Below are 24,963 nucleotides of genomic sequence, written 5' to 3'. Positions count from 1 at the left end.
AATTATCTTTTTAACAGCTTCTTCTCTAGAGTGAAAATTAAGATAGACTGAAGTTGGAGGAAAGATACCTAGATCTCGTCTGTTATAAAAGATGACTCCGATTAAGACAATAAAGGAATTTAAAAGGAAATGAAACCAGCCCAAATGTATTCCATCTCCTCAAAACAAGTATTATTAAAGGAACTGCTAGGCATTCCTGAAGCATCAAGATACCTCGAAAATAATACCAACAGATATTGTATTAGTCTACAAATTTTGCATTCTGGTTGCTTGCAAACTGTAAGTTTCGAAGGAACAAATGTTACAGATAAGCAAAGGCAACAAAAAAAATATATCTTCTGGCTGATGTTCTCAATCAAAAGCTGATGGGGATCCAAAAAAAAAAAAAACAGTTAGCCACAGAGGCTCCACAGATATAGCAGAAATAGGGGCTGAATCATAAAATTGCAAAGGTGGAAGATCAATTTACTCAGGACTATAGCAGCAAGCATTGGTCTGAACCAATAGTGTATGGAGACATAGCAGGCAAATGACTATGCTGTAGCCACCTCTCCCTTGAAGCTGAGCCACAATGACTAATTTTATGCTTGTTTTTAATGAATTGAAAAGTAAAATGTTCTGGTTTAAACACCTCCTTGATAATCTGATTTCATGGCAGTTTAAGCTAAAGTGATATGATTCACAATATGATAAACTAAAAGCACATACACATCAATTATAATTGTCTGGGTCATGGGCAGTAACTTGTCAAGCAAAGTTAATAAACTGCTTAAAAACTGCCCACGCCCTTGGTTAGAGGTAGATGAGAGAAATGATCAGTTTCTGAAGTAAGCAGAGAATTCTAGTTAAGGAAATGAAGTGTTTCTGAAAGAAGTTACTTTAAAAGAAGGAAAAAAAAAAGATTTCTTGTTCCATTTCATTTTTTAAGACTAAACATTATCAGTCAATTTGTGATCAAATTTGCAAATAGCTGTTTTGTTCTTGTCTTTTCTCATGTCCCCTGAACCTGCCATAGAATGATTAAGAAAACGAATGATGAATTGGAATGATTAATGAAATATGAATCTGGGGACAGTAATTCTACTTTGCATTAAAACTATCATAGGAGACTCCATTTACAGACTTGCGTATTATTTTAGAAAGAAGCTACACATCATTTAAGATAGCTGCTCCTGAAACCAGATATGCCCACCCTCCTTATGGTTTCTGAACAATTTAAATATTCTGAAGACACTGTTAATTTTTACTTTCACCATGTTGAGTACTTTTTTTTTTTTTTAATGTGCATTTCAAACATGAGACAGGAGGAAAGGAATAGCTGACAAATATTATAAAAACATCTCTCTCAAATTTCAGTACAATACTGCTACAACTGTAAATCCTTCTTGGAAATTTAATTTTTTTTTAATAATTATTGTAAAAAAAAAAAAAAACCTCAAGTAACAAATCTCACTTTTCATTTTACCATAGCAATGGAAGATTAGCCTAACACTTCTGCCCAAATTATCTAAAAACTACACAATACGTCCATAGTACCATTCTGAGAGGGAAAGTTACTGAATTCTAAAAGGCAAGTGTGTTCTGTTTATTCTTGTTCCTCTGCTACACCTCACTGCACCTAGTCAACACTATCATGGACATCAAATAGATGAGAAAGAAAAAGTGATTGTTTGGTACCTTGTTCCAACCAGTGGCACGAGCAGCTGTCTCCTGGGTGCGCTCTCGATATTCTTGGTATGTCACCGGCCTGCAGAAGTTAAACCAACACTGAAAGTTATAAAAGGAAACAAAAGAACAAGAATAAAATCAAATGCTCGCTTTCCAGAGAGCAAAATATTTTCACATATATTACAGCAAATAATTTTCAAGAGCTAACAAGTCTCATGTTTTGGGGCACAAAATACAATCACCAGACAGGATCAGGAAGGCATAACCTTCTCCCAGTGGTATAATATTGCAAAATTGGTTAGATGTATTTCATAACAATTTGACAGTCTACAACTTAAAGGACGTTAGATAAGTAGGTTCTCTGATGTGCTACCAGAATTACTAAGCTCTTGCATGGTGTCTTTTTTATGATCTAAGACTTGGGAGATTTAAAAAAAAAAAAACTACTACTAGTAAATTTACATGTGACAGAGAGGTGACTGCAGAGTAAAATTTTTATAAATAGTATAGACTGAATCAACTCAGGCTGCTTGACTGTGTTAACATTATATTAGGGTCAAAGCTTTCAGTTGCAAGCAACAGCACTTTTGATCACAAACAAAACTGTATATTTTGGTAGATATCTCACACAAGACTTCTCATTTTAGAATTATCACATCTCTCCTTCTCTGAATCGGGATGAGGAACTCTTCTCTTCCATACTCTCTCCTCCACGATCAAAACTCTCCTCTTCCATACTCTCTCCTCCAAGATCAAATAGTATCTTAGAGTCAGCGACAATAAAGACTTTGCTGAGTGACAACATGAAACATGCTGCTGCAAGAGCAGTTACCCTAAAAAGCCAGACCACGGCAGAAGGCAAGTCCGCACTTCACTTTAAGGGAGAAAGTGGAATTTGGTGTTGGCCAGGAGAAACAATAACTGCTTACTGAAGTCTAAGAACCCGTCATGATCTAGCAGCTTATTATGCAGTAACACAAACAGGCCTGTTTATATGTATATGAGAGAACAGGAAAACATCAAATATAAGGAAAATAAGCATTTTATCAAGTAATCCTACTGTAGCAAACATGGGTAAAAGATCAGAGTTAAAGCTCACTGTGGAAAACATAATTTGGGCTTGTTATTTTAAGTGCATTCTCTTAACTTCCTTGGTACATTAGTTCCTTTTAAACTCAAATCCAAATGAATCAGCAGGATGAGAAGAGCAACAACAGCTGCAGGAAGGATATTAAGAGATTAAACAGCAGCTCTAGTTCACCTTACAAAAAGACATGTATGTCATCCACGTTTTCACAGGCATTTCAGACTTATTTAAAATATCAACATGTAATTACATTAACTGTATAGACGTAGGGCTTCAGGGACCCTGAAAGGTAAAGGAGAGCAAGGTAACAGCAGTGGGAACCACACTTATATCTCCTGCATAGCACTGAAATGCATATGTATACGCACACACCTTCAAAAGTATACTTACAATGGAAGTTTTTCCTATAAGGAACACAAAAAAACTAGAACGTCAGGCTATTAACAAGTGATTATTAAAATATTTAGGTCTAAACCTGTGTAATTTTTAAAGCCTTCACCTAAGGATCTCTCCAGGAAAGAAACAACCTGTGATGTACCAGTTAAGACCAAACGCTACTGATGGACAGCTAATATCCCCTTACCTACAATGTATAAGGCATTTAAACTTACAATACTGTTATTGCAATTTATGATTTTAGACACACAAGAAGGATGAGTTGCAAGATCTTTCTGTTAATTTTCTAACTTGCTGCTGGTATATTTTGTCAGTGGATAGTGAGGTATTTTTCAAAATTTCCACTCTTTAGAAGATACTAACTACAAGTTTTTAAGGTCACGGGGCAAATGCCGGACTTGTAACGGCAGATAAGCTTCTGCCACTTCTGGAAGAACACCAGCAGATCTAGTAGCTAGTTAAGACTAGAAGCTTAAGGAGAAACTTGTAGTCCACTCACTGATTTCTGTGGTTAAATAATTTTTAGTTTACACAAGATTGAACTTACTTTTTGACCCTATAAAACTGCATATAGAAGCAGACATTATATGTATGCTTCTGAAAATGAAGCAGTGAGTTGATAGGCTGTACTTTTCCACTGGATGACTCAAGGAAAAGAGCCAACTGGCTCCAGATGCAGCTCTGGCCAGATGCTACATGGGACCTTTGCTGGGGAGCCCAGGCCATGTCCATCAGTCTTAATGAAACTGGTCATAAAAAGTCAACCACCCTTACTGGTTACTACAAGAAGATGGGCTAGTTAAGGAATTACTTCCACATTCATAACCTCTCAAATGTCTGCCATAAAGGGACCTGCATAAGGGCACAATGATGCCTCTCTAATACCTGCATGGAATACTTAAGCCCCAAATATCAGATTAGAAAGTTTAAACCAGGCACTGGTATCTAGGCTTACAGTCCCTTGCTATTTAAATATTTCATGAACACCTATGCAAATCTGAAAGAGTAGTAGTAGAGATTCAGAGTCCCTTTAGAGCTACGTTAGTTAAACCAGTCCACAAAAGAGATATAGTTCAGAGAGCCATTTTCTAATGCTGCCTTCACATATGCATTTACGTAACTATCCCTGAACTAGCACCTTCCGACTCTAGCTCTCTACAAACACATTTTGGAGGTCATTCAGCATACAAGCCTGATTTTTAATGGAGCCAGCAGTTCATGTGGCTCCATTAGAAATCAGGCTAGTAATTCACATTAGAAAAAGAAGTAGCCACAACTTTGTAGATCTGTAGATCACATTAATCAAACTATTGGGATGCCAAGTACTATTTGCTATTTAAATAATAAGCTTAAAATGAAAGGATAGTTCCTAATGCAGTGAAGTTAGCCCAGGTATCCACACTTGATTCAGATGTGTGTCCTGAACGTTGGTGAAAAAACATCAAACTACCTTCCCTTAGGTAAATTCTCCCTCTTATCTCAGGCATGCCTACAGTGAAACCTCTAGCCCCACTTTTGACTATAAGGTAGAAGCTGTTAATTTGGCTACAGCCCAGCATCTGTGAAAGTGGCGATGGCAAATGGCATCTGCCAGCTGCTAATTTCACCAGCAAGTCAAACTCCTTCAATTAGTCTCAGAAGTTCAGTGATAACAGATTAGGAAAAAAACCCTAGAACTTGTATTACTTCAAAGAGCAAATACTGCAAAGAAGTATTCAGACTTTAAAACACAAAACAAAAACCCAGACAGATAAAGGGACTCTGAAAAAGACAGAAATGCAATGCAAAAATGTAGTCCCATCTTCAGCATGACAGCAGTAGTTACAATGCAAAAGGAAATACCTGCCCTTTGAACAAGGAAAGAGAAACTCACTTGCTAAGCAAGCTCTGTAGTGCTTTGTGCAGATGTTCTTTCAATTCCTGGGTCACTTTCTCCCCTAGATGAGCCAGACAATCTTCTATTGAGCTCTCTGGATTGGCAGGACTGAATACTGGAGAAGTGTGACAGTCAAATCCTGTACTGGTAAACGCTGAAAGAAGAAGCGTATAGATACATCTAAGTACAACAATAGTCTCAGATTTCTTATCCCACTAGTTAAGCACAATTTATATCAGGGAGAAAGAAATCACAACTTCATTGTCAAAGCATGCTATGAACAAATGCCAGTAAAACAAGCACAGGCCAAAATTACTCCGGAAGTGGTACTTACAAGCCACAGAACACTCTGAGCTACATTTCCCCTCTAGGTCTTCTTCCATAATTGTTTCCTACACAGCAAATTCACTGAATGTGCAAATATTCTGAATTTTAAGCTAATGCCAACCCTCATAGATAGCAGCAAGAGAGCCTCTTCCCCACTGGGAAATTTGCCCACACAGGGACATGTCTGCAGCAGTACCAGAGCGTCAGTTTTTAAAACAATATTCCGTTCATCTAACCTTTTCCTTCTCAATTTATACCTTCTAGGACAGGTCTATATGGGTGAATGAAAACAGATCCAGAGCGTTCCACTTTGGATTCCCTGTTTGCAACGCACATGCAAAGCAAAGCTTGTTTCCAAATTATCCCTTGCTGGGAGTCCCATTAAAGTCACATTTATAGGTCAAAGCAGGTCACACAAACAAAAGAACGAACAAACAAACAAACAAACAAAATCTGGTAGAATTGAGACACTGGACAGTTTAAGTCCATATTCCCATGAATGTTAGTTGCTGAGAAATGATTTTACTTCTGTCATAAACTAGAGCAGCTTAAGCATGGCTTACATTTCATTATTTATAGTAGCCTATTAATTGCCATTTAATTGTTTGCTTTGGCTAGACTCCACTGCTCTAAATGGTAAAGTTCAACTATTTCACTTAACGTGACAATGGGTAGAAATCTTGGGTGGGGGGAGGGGGTGGAAGGGGAAGGGAGGAAAGATTCAGTGCAGCCAAAAATCTCTTTGAGTACCTGTTACAAAATAACCACTGTTATATTGCATAGAGATTATCAATTGAAATGAGAAAATCTGAAGAGCCTGCACCTTCCAAGATTTCTTCATCAAGACGTTTTAGCTCCTCCTCAATTTCTATTTTAATCTTCTCCAAAGCCTCTTTCTCCAAAGCATGTTGTGCCATAAGCTGTTGTTGAGTCCCTAAAAGAAACCAGAGTAATTACTCAAATGTAGTATTTCATATAAGGTAGATAATGGAACATGATATTGAAGTTTTAACTGTAAATAAATTCAAGGTGAAAGTTATATTTCACACTTCATTTCACAAAGTGTGATCCCTTGAGTGCATTTACTACAATAGTTTTATTACGTGAACCCAGAAACACATAACGTTCTGGGCTTGTTCAAGACAGAGCAGGTGCTTAAAATATCAATTTATGAACAAAACAATTAGAATATTCAACAGCTTTAAAAAACACTAAGCAGTTTATCTTAAATTTAAAACTAAAAATCAAACCAAAGCACATGAATAGGCAATAATTAAAATTAATACACTCATTATCAAACTACACCGAAACCAAGCAGATGTGTTCAGAATTCACAATATTCCATTTTAACATAGGCATAAGTTTGATATTTTCATTAAAAAAATATAAAATTTATATGGAGGTCTGAAAATACTCAAGAGCAACCATGTAACTGTGCGATTGAAGAGTCCTGAAGTCTATTAACTGTACATCGTTTCCTTATTCATGGGTACCCTACAGGCTACAATTTATCATTTAAGATAGGGTCCAAAAGTAACAAAAGAGGCAAAGGGCCCCACAATTGTCAGCCATTTGTCAATTCTCATCTCCTAATCAAGTCCTGTAGGGATCTGAAACGGCTGGAAATGCCCTGAAGTACATATGCCATGGTTTGGGATCCCCAATAAATCTTGTGCGTGCTGACTCACGAGACATTGCTTCAGCCTTATCATACAGGATTAGGTAAAACATCAACCATCTCAATTATTATGCTGTAGAAAAAAAGATACAAAACTGTTTCCAAACAGGTGAAGAAATTTGAAAGCTTTGTATTTGGAGGCCAGTAAATAGTGGTGTACCCCAGGGGTCAATACTGGGTTCATTCCTGTTCAACTTTTTCATCAGTGACCTGGAGGATGGGACAGAGTGCATCCCCAGTAAGTTTGTTGGTGATACAGAACTGGGAGGAGTGGCTGATAACCCCAGAGGGCTGTGCTGCCATTCAGAGGGATGGGGACTGACTGGAGAGCTGGGCGGAGAGGAACCTCATGAAGTTCAAGAAAGGGAAGTGCCATCCTGTACCGGGGGAGGAATAAGCCCATGCCCCAAGTACGGGCTGGGGCTTGACCTGCTGGAAAGCAGCTCTGCGGAGAAGGGCATGAGGGCCCTGGTGGACAACAAGCTGACCCTGAGCCAGTAGTGTGCCCTTGTGGCCAAGAAGGCCAACGGCATCCGGGGTCGCATTAGGAAGAGCGTTGCCAGCAGGTTGAGGGAGGTCATGCTCCCCCTCTCCTCAGCCCTGGTGAGGCCTCTCCTGGAGTCCTGTGTCCAGTGCTGGGCTCCCCAGGGCAAGAGAGACGCGGAGCTCCTGAAGCGAGTCCAGCGAAAGGGCTACAAAGATGATGAAGGGACTGGAGCCTCTCTCCTGTGAGGAAAGGCTGAAGGAGCTGGGCCCGATCAGCCTGGAGAAGAGAAGACTGAGGGGGGATCTTACCAATGCGCCTCAATAGCTGAAGGAAGGACGTAAAGAAGATGGAGCCCGACTCTTCTCAGTGGTGCCCAGCAACAGGGCGAGAGGCAACGAGCACAAACAAGAAGTTCTGTCTGAATGTGGGGAAAAACCTCTTGACTGTGAGGGTGACTGAGCCCTGGGACAGGTTGCCCAGAGAGGTTGTGGAGCCGCCATCCTTGGAGATACTCAAAACCTGTCTGGACGTGATCCTGGGCAGCCTGCTCTAGTTGACCCTGCCTGTGCAGGGGGCGCTGGGCTAGATGATCTCCAGAGGTCCCTTACAACCTCAACCATTCTGTGATTCTGTGAAGCATAACGAATCTAAGAAGATGCCTACTGAATTTCAGTCTTTCCAATATAAGACATTATGATAAAATAACTATACAAATAACTTTCTGAGACAGGTACTAGTGCAAAGAACAGATGTTTCAGACATAAGTGCCAGCTCAAAACTCTTGCTAGTTAGATGCTTTTTCTTTCTTTTGCTCCTCTTCAATGTTTCCTTAGTTCTCTCCCATCAGCTTTCAAGCGTGTCTTTAAATCCCCTTGTTCTTAAGGAACACTACAGAAACTGTTCCATTATCACCACACACCACTGAATCAATAGCCTACCACTGAAATTTTCTTCTTCCTTTGTTTCAGCTCCTTAAAACAGTCCTATTCAGAGATATGAGTCTCTTATACCCTCGTGAATATAAAAGTGGATTTTGTATCCACTCAGACCTTAAATAAGTAAATAAGTAAATAAGTAAATAAGTAAATAAAGTTGACTACAAAATTTTCTTTTGCTAAGAAATCCCTCTTCTGTCCACTCCCTTCCCTAAGTGTTAGGGAGGGAAAGTTTTAAGTCACCACTCCTCACTAGCCCTGCACTCTTTAGCTTTCAACAGTATCAGTGACTATATTTCCCCAGTCACATTTTCCTGGGTCTCTTACGTTTGAATATTCCTTAGAATTATTTTTTGGGACTTCATGTTGTCTGACACCCATGGGTTAAAAACCATCTTCTGTCTGACCTTCTGATAATGCTGCCTGTGTTTCCTACCCATGCACCCAAATGCCAACAACTCTCAAACTATCTCAGCCCTTTTGCACCCACACTGATGGTTTGCAGCTCTTCCTGGACATCTTGGCACAATTCTGCTGTACAGAACTTCTTCATTCAGGTGAAGAAAATAAAAAGGGAAAGGATTTATGTCAGTAATGTTGTTATTGTCTGACCTTATTCCTTCCTCATTGCTTATTTTTCACATCAAAATCTTCACATTAAAATCACATTAAAATCTTCAGTCCTGCAACAACCACTGCAGCTTTCTGGCATGTCTTTTTTCATTCCTGTTTTAAAGGCACTAAACCATAATTTGGCAGTCTTATGAACAAATGCCTGTTCTCCTTGGTTCATCTCTAGTTAGATCTGCTTGTAGTCACTGTAATTATTTTATCACCTTCCCCTTTTCTCCATAACGGGCACACAATAAACACTAGCTTTCATATCAGAGGGTGTGAAAACCATAAAAGCATCAATACCAGCTAACACACGCAGATATCTAATAGAATACACACAACAAACCATTTTCTGTATTTAAAAAACACTAAATAAACTTGCAACGTCGCGTACACTTGAAAAACAAGTTAAGAACTTCAAAATCAATCCACCAAACATTTGTTTATGCTTGCACATGCAGCTCTCTAAAGGATACCTGTGAGACAAATTTATGTGAAATGGATGTACAGGACAATGTATAATGTTTACACTTATTTACCTGAATAGCTTAAAGGGCCAACAGATGGTCAGTTTAATTTCATTTTACTTAACCATGCAATAATATCACCATCACCACATTCAGAATAACTTCATTTAGCTTCTGAAATCTCTTCTCAAACAAGCAGTCTCACTTTGTCACTCTGAACCATAAATTCCAAACAGGAGCAAACTGTTCCTCTTTTTGGTTAATGAACAGACGCTCACTAATACCTTGTCAGTCCCCTTAAGGTCTTTGAATCACTGCTTCACAGTCAAGCCTAACAGGTATATACAAATACAAAGTCTTCACCCTGCATATGGAAGGAAAGAGGGTATTCAGAAGAGCACCCGTTCTCACGGGACTAATGTGATGCTGATCACACATGACAAGCTGTCATACTTGATAATAAGTCATGTGGAAAATGGAACGAAGAGAAATTCCACTGCTGCCAGCACACAAAAGAGCCGTTTAGATAACCAGTGCTGCAGAGTCAATGGTTTCCATCCCCTAACACCCACAAGTTTGCAGCAACTGCTGATTCCAATAGCACCTGACCATTCAGTCATGCCAAAACATCAGAAACCTACCCCTCCTGGCTCAGTGACTTTGCACTGTTTATTCCCCTATCAACGGACTTCAGCTTGCTGCATCTCCTGTACGTTGACCCTTGGCCACAAAAATGCACCCAGTATGGGAGAACAGCATATTCTAACATGAAAGTTCTTAAGAGAGCAGTTATCTTTTTCCTCCTTTAGAGGACTTCCAAGTCAGTTTGAAAAAAACTATGATAAAGCAGTAAAAATAGCTTCTGGTAGAGCGAGAACATCATATTTTCATCCTTTATTAATGCCACACCATAAATGGTGCTTACAAGATTCACCAAGAAGAAATGCTTTCCAAGGCTGAAAAAAAATCAGGTCTACCTATTATGGGCGTTTGGTAAACTGACCCTGAAAGGCTTCTTTCCAACCCAAAGACACAACACACTTTTGTTACAAATTCTTACACAAAAGAGTTAGTGTTCCCCTTTTGCACAAGTGTTTTCTTGGTAATAGTTCATTTTTCAGGTATATGGAGGTAACATGCAAAGTAGGGGGAAAATGTGTTCTAAAAGTCCATAGAGCACTGCATCACTGACAATCAGATAGTGCTAGGTCTGGTAACCCAATATAATATTTCAGTAAAACTCCACCATTAAGGCCATTCCAGAAGTTCAGTAGCAATACAAGACTAACCTGTTCCCCAAGGTTGATCCTGGGAAGAGGAGGAGGGATGGAAGTCATTCATCAATGACAGAGCCAGCACATCTGAATCTACTGTGTTTGTGTCAAACTAAGGCTAACAAGAGACAACAGTTATAGAACTATAACTTCTTATAGTTATAAGAAGAGAATGAAAAAAGTTGTGTGTCTTTTTAGTTCAGGGGAATGCAAGCTCACTGAAGAAGGAGGCCTTTGATGTCACAGATCTGTGCTGGAATTTTTTGTTTTTATACCTGTTATTTTAACTTATCAGTACGTCTGTTTTCAAGTTTCATGTCTCTGTATTAATGTTTGCATAGTTAACATTGAATTAAAAATTCACTTTCAGCACAACTAGAAATTATACAGTATCTCAGGCTCTTTAAAAAAAAATAAGCAAAGCGGAAAAGCAAATGTCTAAAAATTTTGCAAGCACTGCTAAGTGATGCGGATATAAGAGATCTCTTTATTCAATGTTTTCCTTTAATGAAAAGTATATTCATTACTCTAGCAAACTCCGGAACACAAAACTGTCATACTAGATGTAGCCCTTGATTCAAAAAGAGGTTTAAAAGAAACTACTTAAAAAGAAGTGTAAACATAAATATGCCTTTACCCATAAAAAGGCTCTGTTAAAAATAAATTAATCCAGTCCAAAAGTCTATTAAGAACCAGAAAGATATAACAAATTGCCAACTAGAAGTCTTTTTTCTTTTGTGGGCAGAGAAGAGGCTTAAATAAGCACAAATTTACTTCTCTGGAGGGACCATCTCTTTCTTCTCCAAGTCACAGTCCCAAAAAAACTGCCTTCCCTCTCCTGAGTTCAAGGAATAGCTCCCCCATTAATGCCCTCTAAGAACTAGATTGGTCTGACATACGACGTGTAGCTTTTCAGACTGCAATTTTTCAGCCAAACTATGCATACTTTGCTATAAGATGAAAGTTTCTAAGGAATTAGTTACTTAGCTAAAAACACCTCAGGAACGCTTTCATTTCCAAAAGAACAACGATAGGTGCTATGAAGGATAAATGAAGATACAGACATGGAGTACAAAGAAAACCAAGATATTCTACAACAGCCACTCCACCTGATGACAGTAGTTATCTCGCTTATCATGGTCAACATCCTATGATAAATCTGCTAATCCTAGATTTGGGATTGCCATGGAGGAGCCTTGAGTTCACCTACAATGCCATAAATCCTGACCATCTCTAAGTATCTATGCATGTATTTCCTGAGATGCATCAGAGTTCTCTTCTAACCGGTGCATGTGAACAAATACATGTAAAATCCACTTCTTCTAATATCCCAATTCAACACCACGTAGCTGTAAGAAATGTGTTTGGGAAACCACTATCACTATAATGGCTTGATTACTGAATATATACAGCACTTCATACAGCAATCTCAAAACAGACAATTAATGGTAGAAAGGACATTGCGCACAGTAATTGGGTTACAATTACCATGGGTGACATGTACCTCAGGGAAACTGTAAAACTGCCAAAGTTTTGTTTACTTCGTGTGTAATCTATGGCACGCTTAATAGCGGCATTAATTATAAATCTTGTGGGTGCTACCGTGAATGGAAGGATTATTCCTTATACTGTGAGTGGAAGGACTTCTCATTCTTAGAATTCTATTCAGGAGACTATCTAGGAAAACACAGAAAAAAAAATGTTCCTTTAGAACCACAATTATAACCACAGGCTAATGGGATGAAGTCAAACCATGGAAAAGTCGATTAAAAAAAAAAAATATATATATATATGTATACAAAATAGCAATTACTCCCCTTGATCAAATTTCAAGAAGCATTTATAACACAGGTGTATTGAATCAAAGTACTTGGACACTTGCAAAAGACAGTAAGTAGCACAAGCAGCTACAGTAGGCTGGAAGCCTCCATAATGAGTGTGAATTTCAGTGGAAAAAAACTGTAGAAATGTATTCCAAAATTTGATATTTATTTTTGGTGTATTTTCAGCATATCTTCAATACTTGATATTTATTTTACTGAGAGCTTCCTCCCACATTTTAAGTAATTGTGCTCATCCATTGCTTCAGGTTGTATGAACTTACACAGATGATATCTTACCTGTCTGTTGTACTCCAGATTTCTCTGAGCAACTTGTATTAATCACCTATCTCAAATTCTACCAAAAAGTAATGGCATTTACCGCTAATGGACCTTACTTTAAATAAACTGAACTGGGAGTTATGCAGAATCATTATTTTTCCAAAATTGTGCCTGGAAGAAGTAGCTGCTAAAACTTTTTCTTAGTTAAGTTTGTTGGCTCTTCCTCTACAGATGCTGAAATCAACTGCAAAATTCTATACACTGTAACATCAAAAGGATCATTTTGTCCAATAAAATAACCTTCTCTTCAAGCGCCTGGAAAACTGCAGACAGCTCACTCTTCAGTCCTTGCACTAAAGAGCAGTTCTCTAAATAAAACTTTCATAGTAATACCCAAGTGTTGACTTACAGATTGGCCTTCTTTGGCTGAAGTCAGAACTGTTTTTAGCTAGTAGAACTGAAGACATGTTTCTTGCAACAAATCCAGACGGACCAAGAGACTCCAAAGGAATTACAGTGAGGTAGAATTTCTTCACATAATTTGTCCAAGCTTTCTCTTTACTAAATTAATTCTCTCTGGAAATCATCACTCTATTAAAGTATATTAAGTCTGCAAATATTAAAGACAAGTTTTCCCATGAAATCTAACAAATATCTTAAAGATTTTACTCTTGTATGAGTAAAGAGGAAAAGGCATATGTCAGAAAAAGAACTCTCCAGTACGAAATGCAAGAAAGCACAGCTTTTGGGGAGATGACCGTAGCAGGGAAATGGAGGCAAACGGACAAAAGCATTCATTTTTTCCTACACGGTCTAGCAGAGATAAAATGGCAGCACTACTCTTAGGAAAGACTGCTTTTCTTTCTGGTTGTTTAAGCCATCATATACCTGCTCTAACTGAAATGTTGAAGCTTCACGGAAATCTCCTTTGGTATTGGAGAGTGATATCTGGGAGCCTACTGTAGGAGACTCAGGGGAAGTATACAAATACTAACTAAGCCTAGCGTATCTTACTTCTCTATGTTCTTTATATATGCAACGAAAGAGAGAGAGGATCTTCCAAAGTGTGATTCAAGGCGGCTGGCTATAATTAGGATCTTGCTCCGTACCACCCTGCAGAGAAGCCTCTCTCTCCCAAATATGGATGGATACTAAAGAGATTAACATAATGAGGCTAAAGCCAGCCTTTCTGGATACTCCCTTTATATTGTAGTGGGGCACAGAAGTTGGACAAAAAGTAGAGACTCAGTTGGACCTAAGAAAAATGAGTGAAGGGAGATTATTATATAGCAAAGAGTCAGAACCTTGTAAGAGTGAAAACCATAAGTAGAAGACTGTTTTGCAACTAAAATACAATCAAATAACCAAGAGCAAAACACTGTTTTAAATGTTTCCCATGAAAGGTCTATCAGCACACTAAGCGAATTATAACAAAATATGGTTAACAGGTACTTTTTATCAGAGTCCTCTCATTTCATAAACGAACCACATTCAGCTGCACAAAGCAGAAGGATCAGTGACTAGTGTTTTAAATACCATAAAAGAGATCAATGAAAGTACCTCAGGATCTGTCAAGACATTGTACCAATGGCTGATGATACAGCATGAAAAACACATTGACAAGGATGCTGTAATATCGTATCATTTTTATCCCTCATATATTTTCCTTATGAAAAACATAAGTTCCTACTTTATGATGGGATTCTAAACAACTATTCATTTTCATTTACTGGTTTTCACATCTCTTTTACTCTTTACAGGTTTCTAATACCACGCTTGTTCCTGTAATACCCAGCTAACTCCCACTAGTGCATTAGGCAATGCAGCTACTATCCTTTATGGGCTGCTTGTTCTCTCACCGTCTCCTGAGGGGAGCAGCCTAAAAAGCAGAGTGCTTTAGTGCAGTTCTCAGCACGTTCTAAGCAACAAGAAGGTACAGACTGTACATAGCTACTTCATATGCAACCAAGACGCATACAGCACTTTACAGTAAATACACGGCCCTTACCACAGACAGCCTGAGAGCACAGCTGAAACAACTGTTCGAGCAACAAGAAAAGCACTCGGAGAAAGGATTTATTTTGAAAAACGGAAAAGCAACTGTCAGACAAATAGAAAGCTGCTGCAAGGACAGAAAACAGGAAAGCAACAGCAAAAGCGAAGAAAGAAACAAAAGCAAATTAAAGTTACATAGAACTTTTAAAAGAAGGATAAAGTGTTTGCCCTTCATTTAGAAGGTGACCGAAGTCCCTCCTAGGCATTCAAAACAGAATGAGAAACAACATGGCAGATTAGGAGTGAGGGAAAATGATTTTTCCCAGTTTTTGATAAGAAAGCAGTGAAAACAGTTAGTTTAGTGAAATCTAATTACAGTGAAAGATGACCAAGGGAGGAAAAGTTTTGTTCACCTTCTGTTCTTGGGGGTGTTGGTGAGGGAAGTGCAGGAGAGTTTCCTGTTTAGGGTGGGGATGAAAGGACAGATTTTTAAAGTGTCAATGCCTTAGAATATTTTAATAGCAAACCAAAGTACATCCCGCTGTAACATAAGCTAACATACCTAAATAGTGGATACGTGATATAGTAAATAGTGATCTTTAATCAAGAGCTCAAAAATCCTCTTAATAGATTATAAAATGTGTATGTTCTTTAATTCAAACACTTCTTGATAGGTAACTAGATCCAAATTATAAAAAGAAAGCTTTTAAGACTAAGTTTCCTTACTGAGTCTTGCATTTTCAGAATGAAGCAGACTCTTCCAAGTGGTAGGTTTGTATGTACTTGATATATTTCCAATTATAGTCCAGTTATCCCAGATGGGATATCCAGAACGAGATGTTATTCCTAAAATAACCACATCTACCAACAAAGAGTTCTATGAAACAGCATCTTGGCACTAAGGTGTCTCTCCCTTCGTGGACCACAGATGCAGCCAAAGTAGAAATAATAGACACATCTCAAACATACAATGTTTAATTTTATAAATCGTATATGATATAATCAGCGTATGCTATGTTTTTTAGTGCCAAACTGATAAAATTATTTCTGTCATATCTTTGATGCTATCCTTTCAGGCATTTTTCATTTGATGACAGATAACTGCAGTAAATGCTAGAGTATGCCTTCTTAAATGCTCCTTCAAGGAAAACAAGGATTCTAAAGACTGCCCCTTTTTTTTAATATGGCTTTCATCAGAATAAGTTGTGGATGAGTGACTGAAGCATCATTAAGAATTGACAAGCCACCAAAATAACCTTGACAAACACAGCGCTTGTTTGAAGTGCTTGCTGCCACAACAAAAAGGAAGGCTTACTCCCTGAAACATGAAACAATCTACCAAGCTTCTTTTGTTATGCCCAACCTCCTAGATGCATTAAACTGCTCTGGAAGAAACACTCGATTCCAAGCAATCCTTGACTTCTTAAAAATAAACAAACAAATAAACGCAGCATAGGCCAGATTAAGTCTCACATCTCCACACTACTACTGATTGACAACAACAGAAGCGTTAATGTAATATGGCAAAACTATGTAGTACATGGCATTGCTTAGGTCATCATTCAGAGATTATGCTGGTAAACACTACTTTACCCCGTTTACTTCCATTTGCCTCCCGAAAAAGGCAAGCATGGGCTCAGATTCTCAAGATGGCTTAACAAAGGCAATAAATACTTATCCTTCCTAACCTGAAGATAGCTATTTAAAACCATTTACTTGCTTCATAAACACCAATTACCTCTGGCACAGCTCAAATTAAAATGGTAATCTAAATGCAAACAGCTCTGTCTCCATCAGCATTTTTCACATTATTTTAAATGAATAATAAAGAGACACACAACATTAAACATCTGGCTGACATTCTACATACATGCACAAACAGTTCAAGACTACAACTGACTGCTAAAATAGTTACACAGGTAAATATGGTCTATCACCTTGAGTTGAAGGAGGAGGATGCTCCTGTGGCTTCTCTTGTGATAAAAGTCCCAGGTAGCTGAGAACTACATATTTTGTTTCATAGTGAAATCCTACAGGCACAGCAGTAGAGGACGCCATTGGGTTGGCTTGCAATGCTTCAGTGCTCTTATTGGGCACGTAGGGTTTTCTCTGGGTGACAGATGAGACTGTAAGAAAAGAACAGAGTGTTTTGTTTGTTTTTTTTTATAAGGTTGCAATAGGTCATGAACTCATACATAACAAGGAATTATGTAATGATCTTGAAGTATCATCCAGATGTTTGTCTTGATATCCTATGCATTTTTATTTTAATCAGAATAGTGAAGAGTCAAACCAAATGCCTCCCCAGTCCAGTACCCTGTCTGACTGTTGCCAGCAGTGGAATTTCTCATTCCTGCTTCACATAAGAACTCTCACATTAAAGTAAATTGAACAGTTCCTCACCATGTGTCCTCCTTCCAAATGTCTCCTAACTCAACCTATAAATATAAATATATATAAAAATATATGCAAAGAAATTTTGAGGGGTTCTGAAGACTTACTTAACTAGAATTTGAGGGAAAAGTTCACAAGAGTATCTTTTCCCCTAAGCCTCAGATGAGTATTTTCTTGCCTCTCAGATTTTCAGCTATTACAAAGCTCAAAATTGTTAATGCAGCAAAAGTGGCCACAATTGCCTCAAATTCCTTTTACTGTTCCAACAGCAGTGGAAAACATATGGTCAACAGAGGAAATAAAATCCACATTTACTGTAGAGATTGGAAGAGCAGATGGTTGTGTATTCTGGACTTCTCACTCAGGCATCAATACCGATAAAACAGAAATCCATATCCAATGGCAACATCTGGCCAAGGACCTTCCACGTTTTATTCTATTTGTTTAGTCACTCTTTCAAGCAGCCAAATGAGAACAGCAGAAAAGACTAAGATACAGAGGGGAAAAAAACAGCTGGAAGGAACAAGGAAAAAGGAAAAAATATCACAAGACAACATGGAGTGGGGGGAAAAGCCACACAACAGATTTGAAAGAAGTTTCAGACTAACATGCTTTTAGCTCTTTACATTAGGAACAGTCTGGATAATTTCTTTGAACGTATAAGCGGCTTGATGAATTAAATAACAATAGCTAGGGCTTCAAGATGAACTTTCAGGTTGAAGTTCTCAATAAGTTCAGAGAGTCATTCCTGAACAAGCAGTACCTCACACTTGGCCATCACACTGGATGTTTAACCGAAAGGCGCACAGAAATGTTGAGGCTACGGAACAGCTACTTAACAGGTACCAAAGGAGCTAGACAGTTTACAGTTTGAGACTAAATTCATCTTTAGCACAAATAATTAAACCAGGTTTGGCAGTAAACGCGCAGTAAGAATGAGAAAAACTCTACAGAAATGCCCAACCGAAGTTGGTACACCTCAAGAGGCTTCCTGATTAGATTGGGAATGTCTTTAGACTAAGATAAAAAAACAGGTTAGCAAACCCAAAGCACAATCTGCAAATGATGCCTCAAGACAAAGAAAAAATAATAATAATAAACAGAGCCCACAAAAGAAAAACATTGATCTGTCTAGCTGTATCCCAGTTAACTTCTTATTCCCACTCCTCCCTTGAAAGCAATTCAGAGTAATAGCAATATAACTGGTTACTGAGGATAAACAGAACGAGAACTATGCCGTGGAGTCATTACTTTGTGAGTAAGTAGCTTGGCAAAGAAAAATATATCTGTCAAACTAAAAGCTGCAAAGTGAAAAGAGTTGGTGGAAAATTGGCTAGACGTTCTTTCTTTAATCTTCAGCAGTTCTAGCTTCTGAAACTCATTCAGTATTAAAAACAGAGGAAGAATCTGTCATGCAGACAGTACTCTGGGAAGCCCTGCCTCTTCTCACGTATTTCAAAATGCTTGAAATCCTTTACCAGAAAGATTTAATTGAGTCTTTGCTACAGACAGAACTAAGTATCAATCTATATAGGAACGTATGTTGAGACTTTGAACCAACGCTCATCTCTTCCCTCAGAGCAGTAATCCTACATTTATGTTGTCTCTTCCATCCCAGAGTGTTCTACAGGCAACGTGTTGCGCTCCAGAAACATAAGACATTATAGCAGAGGATAAGAGCAGCTTTTCCACAATATGCAGCTACCCTTCAGCTACTATCACAAACCGATAAAACAGGGACATTTGGCAAAAATGACTGCTCAAAAAACATTAGGAACCTTTAACAACAGATCGAGTCTTCCAACCTCACGCCAGATGTGAAAGATATCATTCACCCGAAAGCAAAAGCTCCCAAACACATTTCAGTTTTGTTCAACAGAGATTCACAGCATAACCCTGAAAGCAAGACACTTCCTGCAATGCCTACATAGTGAATGGGAGCCCTTCAAGAAAAACTGAATAGAACTATCTTGAAAGAATCACACTCTGATGTACAGTCCAGAGAAATCCAGACACTACACTGTGTATCAAAGAACAAGTCTGAATATACAACAAAGATTTATTCCTTAAAATAGAATTCCAAATCAACACTGAAAATAAAAGAAAAAACAATCTACCAATACAAGAATGAGACTCCACACCAGCACAGTAATCCATATGCAACAATGAAGCTTAATTCACAAAAATTTCAGCATGCTTAGTCAGCACCTCTAGAGGAGGGGGAAAAAACCCAAGAGAATCAGACAAGTTATTTAAATAGTGGTTAACATTTCCCTGGGAAGAGATTAAAAAAAAAAAAATCAGATGAAAGAAAGAAATCATTTTAGTTAATATTGTCTGAGAGGTAGTTTTATACTGAAATGACAAGGGAAATATAAGAACTTGTACGGAAGAAATATCCTAGCTTCACATAAGAGAGTATCAGACCGGATGGATTTCAAAGTCACTGATCCTCCCTTGACAAAAGCCCATAATGCAATCATTCAATTATTCCTTTTAAATAGTGAATGATTATTTGTGTTTATGAAGAGAAATCGAGAAATATTGCCTCATATAGAGTAAATATCTCAGAAAAGGCCATTTTTCAGGGATAAGCGGGAATAAAACAGGACACACAGGATGAAAGACCAGATCGCATGAAGGAGAGCATTCCATTTACAGGAGCATTACGCAAGAGAGTCCAGAAACTATTTAAGAGAATGAGACAAAGGCTTGTATGACACATGTAAAAGAGCAGAGGAAACAAGGCATGATACAGAACACTATGTGAGCCTTCAAAGCGAGGGCAAGGGGGTTACATTTGGTATAAGAGATTCAACACAGGAATATTGTTTCCTCAAAAGCCAAAGAGACCAAAACTGTTATGAATTACTTCCTACAAAAAATTGCAATCCTCAATTCCTGCATGCTCAGGGGGGGAAAAAAAAAGCAACACCTGCTCAAGCTTACTCAGCTTGTCACTCCTCCAGTCCTGCTATCATTTGTTTTACATGGGCTGAGCTGTTCAAACTGACCTGAGAACTGGAGTTCCAGTCAGACTGACATTTCCTCATGCAGTCTGCCACATCCTAATCCACGGAAGATTTGTATACAATAGTTGAAGGGCAATGCAAAAGCTACCAATGAATACAATGAATATAGTCCTTTAGGGAAGGCGCTCTGCTATGTTTTAGTCCTTACCTGTACGATCCTAGCATGCATCAAGCTACACATTTACTAGGTATAATTCAAAAGCCAAAGTGCAAAGTATTATGATACTGCCTTTAAGGACAAGTTACCAGCTGTCATCAACACCTACTGGATATCCATTTGATTGCTGCAGGTCAGAGACATGCCTTATGCATTTTAGAGCCGTGCCCTTACAAAGCATTTGTTGCATGTTTATAAACAAAAGAATAGATGACCAATATCCTTACTGATTTCCATCTAACGCACTGAAAACAATAGCACAGTTACAGATTGCCTTCATTACAAAAATAACCCTAACATCATGAAAGTAGTTAAGCCCCACTTGAAAACACAGTCATTCCAGGGTGGGAGGCAATTCCCATATACAGCTCAAGTTACCAAACTTCACTTACTGGCTGCTAATATAATTATTCTAGAGTACTGCTAAAATAGAATCCCTTCCTGCTGCTGGAGAATTATTTCAGAGCATGAGTGGTCTCAGGCAGGCAGTGTTAACCCAAGCACAGATGGTGAGATTTAGAGATGTAACAAAACCATAGTACCAGAGCTCAAATCATTTTTAGGGAAGCACACTGCTGAAATATTCACCGTTCTGGCTCCTTCTCCTGATACTTACCTCCGTAACAGGGAACCGCTCTCAGTACTGTCAACTCACCATGCTTCAGTCTAATCTACAGTAGTACATTTAAACTGTGCTCTGTTATTACAATTTTCAGTTCTCCGTGAGTTGTTTGCAGGTGATGTACCTATCAAATCATGTCCCATATGAACAACATGAAAAACTTTCAAGTGCTCTGCAAGTTTACCAGAAGGGTTGTTCAGAGGTTTTGAATGAAATTGGCATGTGCGGACTCGTTTAACCCTGCAGCAGTTTGTCTCTGAAAACACTTCACCTACCCGGAAGGATTCTCCAAGGCACCTGATTGCGATGAAGCTGAAAGATATACCCTTCAGAGTATTTTTCCAACAATACATTACAGTATCACTTAGAGATACTGATTGCTTTTAATAAACTGAGAACTACTGAGTTCAAACATGTCCATTCCTCCTGGAAATGGATCAATACTGCATCCATTAGTGATTCTCCAGTGGTACTTAACGGATAGAAATACTGGAAAACATGGCAGTCATTTATCTGGCTGTAGTTTTATTTGACCTTAGATGGAAATGTAATTAAATGAGCATTCCAGACAAACATTTTGGTTTTCTGGTAGGAAAAAACACAAAAATCTTATGAATTGTCTAGTATAAAGGTTTTCAATCTTTCCAAGCTTTAAACCATCTTGCCACAATATTAAAGCATTACAAACCCAACTCTCATGAACATGTTAAAAAGCGCAGCTTTCATTCACTTTGTTTTCATTTGCCATGTGCTACTTGGACTTGAAAGTAAACAAGTCAGCAGGTAGCTATTGCTGAAGCTCTGCCATTGCTGCAAGTTTCCAAAGCACCGTGCAAATACAGGAACGAAACAGATGAGCAGGTCTCTCAGAGTGCAGCGTAAGCTACTCAGTTACTACGGCGATGAATGAGAGATATTTATATCTAGGCAGAAACAGCAAGAGGCAAAAAGACGGGATGAGTCAGTCAGCAGGGTTTGCACTGGAATCATATGCCTACATGCTAAATCAGTGCAAGCACCAGGTGCAGGCACAAAGACCGCGCAGCCAACAGGCGCATCCTGAGGCCACCTGATCCGCTCGCTCCTGAACCGTCTGCAATTCAGATTCAGCCGACTCGCCTTTCCACCGTCCTTCAGGAGCTGCTGCGCGGGGGGCGGAGGGAGGGAGGGGAGGGTCACTACCCCTTCTCCCAAAACGCAAGGCCAGGCCGGCCACCGGCTCCATCACGGTACCTGCTCTCCCTCTCCCCCTCCCCCTCCTCAGGGAAGGACCCGCAACCGACACCAGGAATCAGCGCAGGGCACGGCCACCCACGACCGGCCCTGGGGGCTGTCCCGGGCGGACGGGCACGCGGGCACGCACACAAACACACAATCCCCCCTCCCCCTTCAACGGCAGGAGTCGGGGTGGGGGGAGAGGGGACCAACGGCTGCGAGGGGGCGCGGCCCCTCCCCCGCGGCCGGAGCCCCACGCGCCGCCCCGCCCCGCCCCCGCGGGGAAGTTCGCAGGGGCACCGACCCCGAGGAGCTCGGCCTGCTCCCCGCGGGCGCGCGGCGGGGGGGGGGGCGGGGGGGAGGGAGGGGAGGAGGAGCGCGCGCCGCCGAACTGCCTAACGGCCGCCGCGCTCGTGCCCGCTCCCCCTCCCCAACTCTTGGCCGGAGCCAGGCGGGAGCGGGGGGGGTGGGGGGTGGGGGAAGGGAGCGCGCGCTCGCGACCGCGCGCGCGCAAAGGGGGAAGAAAAAAGAAATCCTAAGCCGCCGCTCCCACCCCTTTCTCACCTGAGAGCGTCGCGAGGCGGAGAGAGGGGGGCGGGGGGGAGGAGGAGGAGGAGAGAGGGAGGGAGGGAGGGTCGGGCGCGGAGCGGCGCTGCTCCGGGTCGGTCCGCTGGGGGTGGGTGCGTGCGCGCGCGCGCGCGCGAGGCGGTGCGAGCTTTGCCCTAATTTGCCGCCGCCGCCGCCGCCATGATGGAGGGGCGGGAGGGGAGGAGGGCACGGCGAGGGGGCATCACGTCACAGCCCACCCCGCGGGACGGGGAAGGGATTTGGGGGGGCGGGGGGGGGGAAGGAGGGGGCGAAAAGGATGCGGAAGGACAGCTCTCTCCCGACGTGACTTCCCCCTTCCGCAGGAAGAGGCGGGCCTCGGAGCTTCCGCCTCGGTAGCTGTCATGGCGGCGGGGGCGGGGCGGGGCGGCGGGTTCCCGCGCTCGGCACGTGACGCGCGCGCCTCGCGCCGCCGCCCGTCACGCCCGGCGTCCCCGCTCTCGGCCTCGCCCCTCGCCCCGCCGGCAGCCCCCTCCCGGAAACAAGCAAGATGTTCGCAAGTACCAAAGCAGGCTTTACTCCCTACCTTGTCATGTAACTGAGATGTTAACGTTTATGTATGCAATATTTTTCTGTGTCTATAAGGATAAGCTAGTTTTTTTGAGAGAGGAGGGAAAAAAAAGGGGGCATAGTAAAAATTAAGGAGATAAAAACCAGCCAGAAAGAAACAGGGATATGACAAATACCATTTTTGAAGCTGGTTGGTAAAGAGTGCTTCTGTTTTTCCAGTAATTGTACAGGCAGTGGTAATTGTACAGGAGTAGAAGCTTCCCGTCAGCTAGAATAAATAATACTGTAGGTTGTGAAGATTACTTAAAATAACGCCATTCAGGGAACAATGGGAGTATGTAACAGAAATGTACAGAATTCTTGAACAGAATTCTTGAAAATTCAGCGCATCTTTTGAAAATAGTCCTGAACGTTTTTTTGTGATCAGGAAATGATAGAAGGTAACTAAAAACGGGGGGGGGGGGGGGAAAGAGAGGTTTTGAGTTTCATAGTGTATTTCTATAACAAAATGCTGTAACTGTTAATCATAAAAGCACAGTCAACCTTAGTGGCTCATCACAAGACCTCAATTAATCACTTGCACCCTGACCTCCTACCTCCCTTTTGTTGTCTAGTCTTTTCCCTCCCCTTGGTGAGCTGTTTCCTGTGTCCTTGTGCTTTACTCTTCATGTTCCTGAATGCTGCCCCACATCTCATTCAGGTGTAAAAAACAGTCAGTTTCATCACACGCTGCCAATCTAAACACAAAAAGAAGTGTAGGACTTTAAAAGTAGTATTTCCCAGCCTTATACAATTGACAGCTGAAAGTGACCTTGAGATACCAAAACTTCCTATGATGAGGAGTCTAAAGCATTACCAAAAAATCTACTCTAAGGCCCAAGTTCTTCTTTACGCTTAACCTAAATCCTCTTTGTTGTAAATTAAGACTATTATGATTTGTTTTTGGAAGTAGCTCTTATCTTTTCAAAATCGGACACAGTATTCCAACCCAAGTCTTTAAAATGCTAACTAGAAGGGAAAGACTGCTTCATCTCCTACGGACAGTGCTACTAAACTGTTCACTGTAACTCTAAGCCTGTCCTCCAAAACCTTGCCACCTCCAGCAGTTACCACTGGGAGTGCCTGGGTACCAGAGAAGAGCATACTGCAGGTGGGGAGGGAGACGAGGAGCCCAAAGCCTGAACCCCCAAGGCAAGGCGGCACGTCTCCATGCCGTATTCCCGACAACCGTGAGGATCACGGCCGGTAGAAGTCAGCTGGGTCCAGCTGCATGATTTAAAGTCACTCTCAGGGGCGCCACAGGCTCAGCGCGGTGCCAAGGAAGACCCTCGCACAGACCACCCGCGCTGGGGGCTTATCTTGGCAACCTGTTGGATTTTGTCCTTTTCGGCAAAAACGCTGCTGGGCTTCACAGCTCTCCTCCCGCGGCTGCAAAAAGCTGAAAACAAACCCAATAAAAGCCGCGGGCCGCCCCCGCCACCCCCGACCGCCACAAGATGGCAGCCTGGGGCACAACGGAC

The 24,963-nt window shown here is 40.6% G+C and overlaps 1 protein-coding gene across 3 annotated transcripts in view; it reads right to left on the bottom strand.

Moving 5' to 3' along the window:
* Positions 1 to 24,853, bottom strand: part of BCL2L13 (BCL2 like 13) — a 44,024-nt gene extending 19,171 nt beyond the window's left edge. Inside the window, exons 1-6 of one of the 3 annotated variants that reach the window (XM_068947632.1) lie at positions 22,892 to 23,159; positions 21,801 to 22,035; positions 16,845 to 17,033; positions 6,178 to 6,288; positions 5,025 to 5,181; positions 1,678 to 1,747 (exon numbers count right to left, since the gene is read on the bottom strand). In XM_068947632.1, coding sequence (XP_068803733.1) covers positions 1,678 to 1,747; positions 5,025 to 5,181; positions 6,178 to 6,288; positions 16,845 to 16,965 — 459 coding nt within the window. In that variant the 5' untranslated portion in view covers positions 16,966 to 17,033; positions 21,801 to 22,035; positions 22,892 to 23,159. Of the gene's footprint in view, positions 1 to 1,677; positions 1,748 to 5,024; positions 5,182 to 6,177; positions 6,289 to 16,844; positions 17,034 to 21,800; positions 22,036 to 22,891; positions 23,252 to 24,039 lie in introns of those variants that run through there. The other 2 variants (XM_068947617.1, XM_068947624.1) reach the window with 2 other exon arrangements.
* Between the last annotated feature and the right edge of the window lie 110 nt (positions 24,854 to 24,963).

This window comes from Struthio camelus, chromosome 1 (assembly GCF_040807025.1).
Source record: "Struthio camelus isolate bStrCam1 chromosome 1, bStrCam1.hap1, whole genome shotgun sequence".
In the NCBI taxonomy this organism is placed as follows: domain Eukaryota; kingdom Metazoa; phylum Chordata; class Aves; order Struthioniformes; family Struthionidae; genus Struthio; species Struthio camelus.
This window is presented reverse-complemented; position numbering and strand designations above follow the sequence as displayed.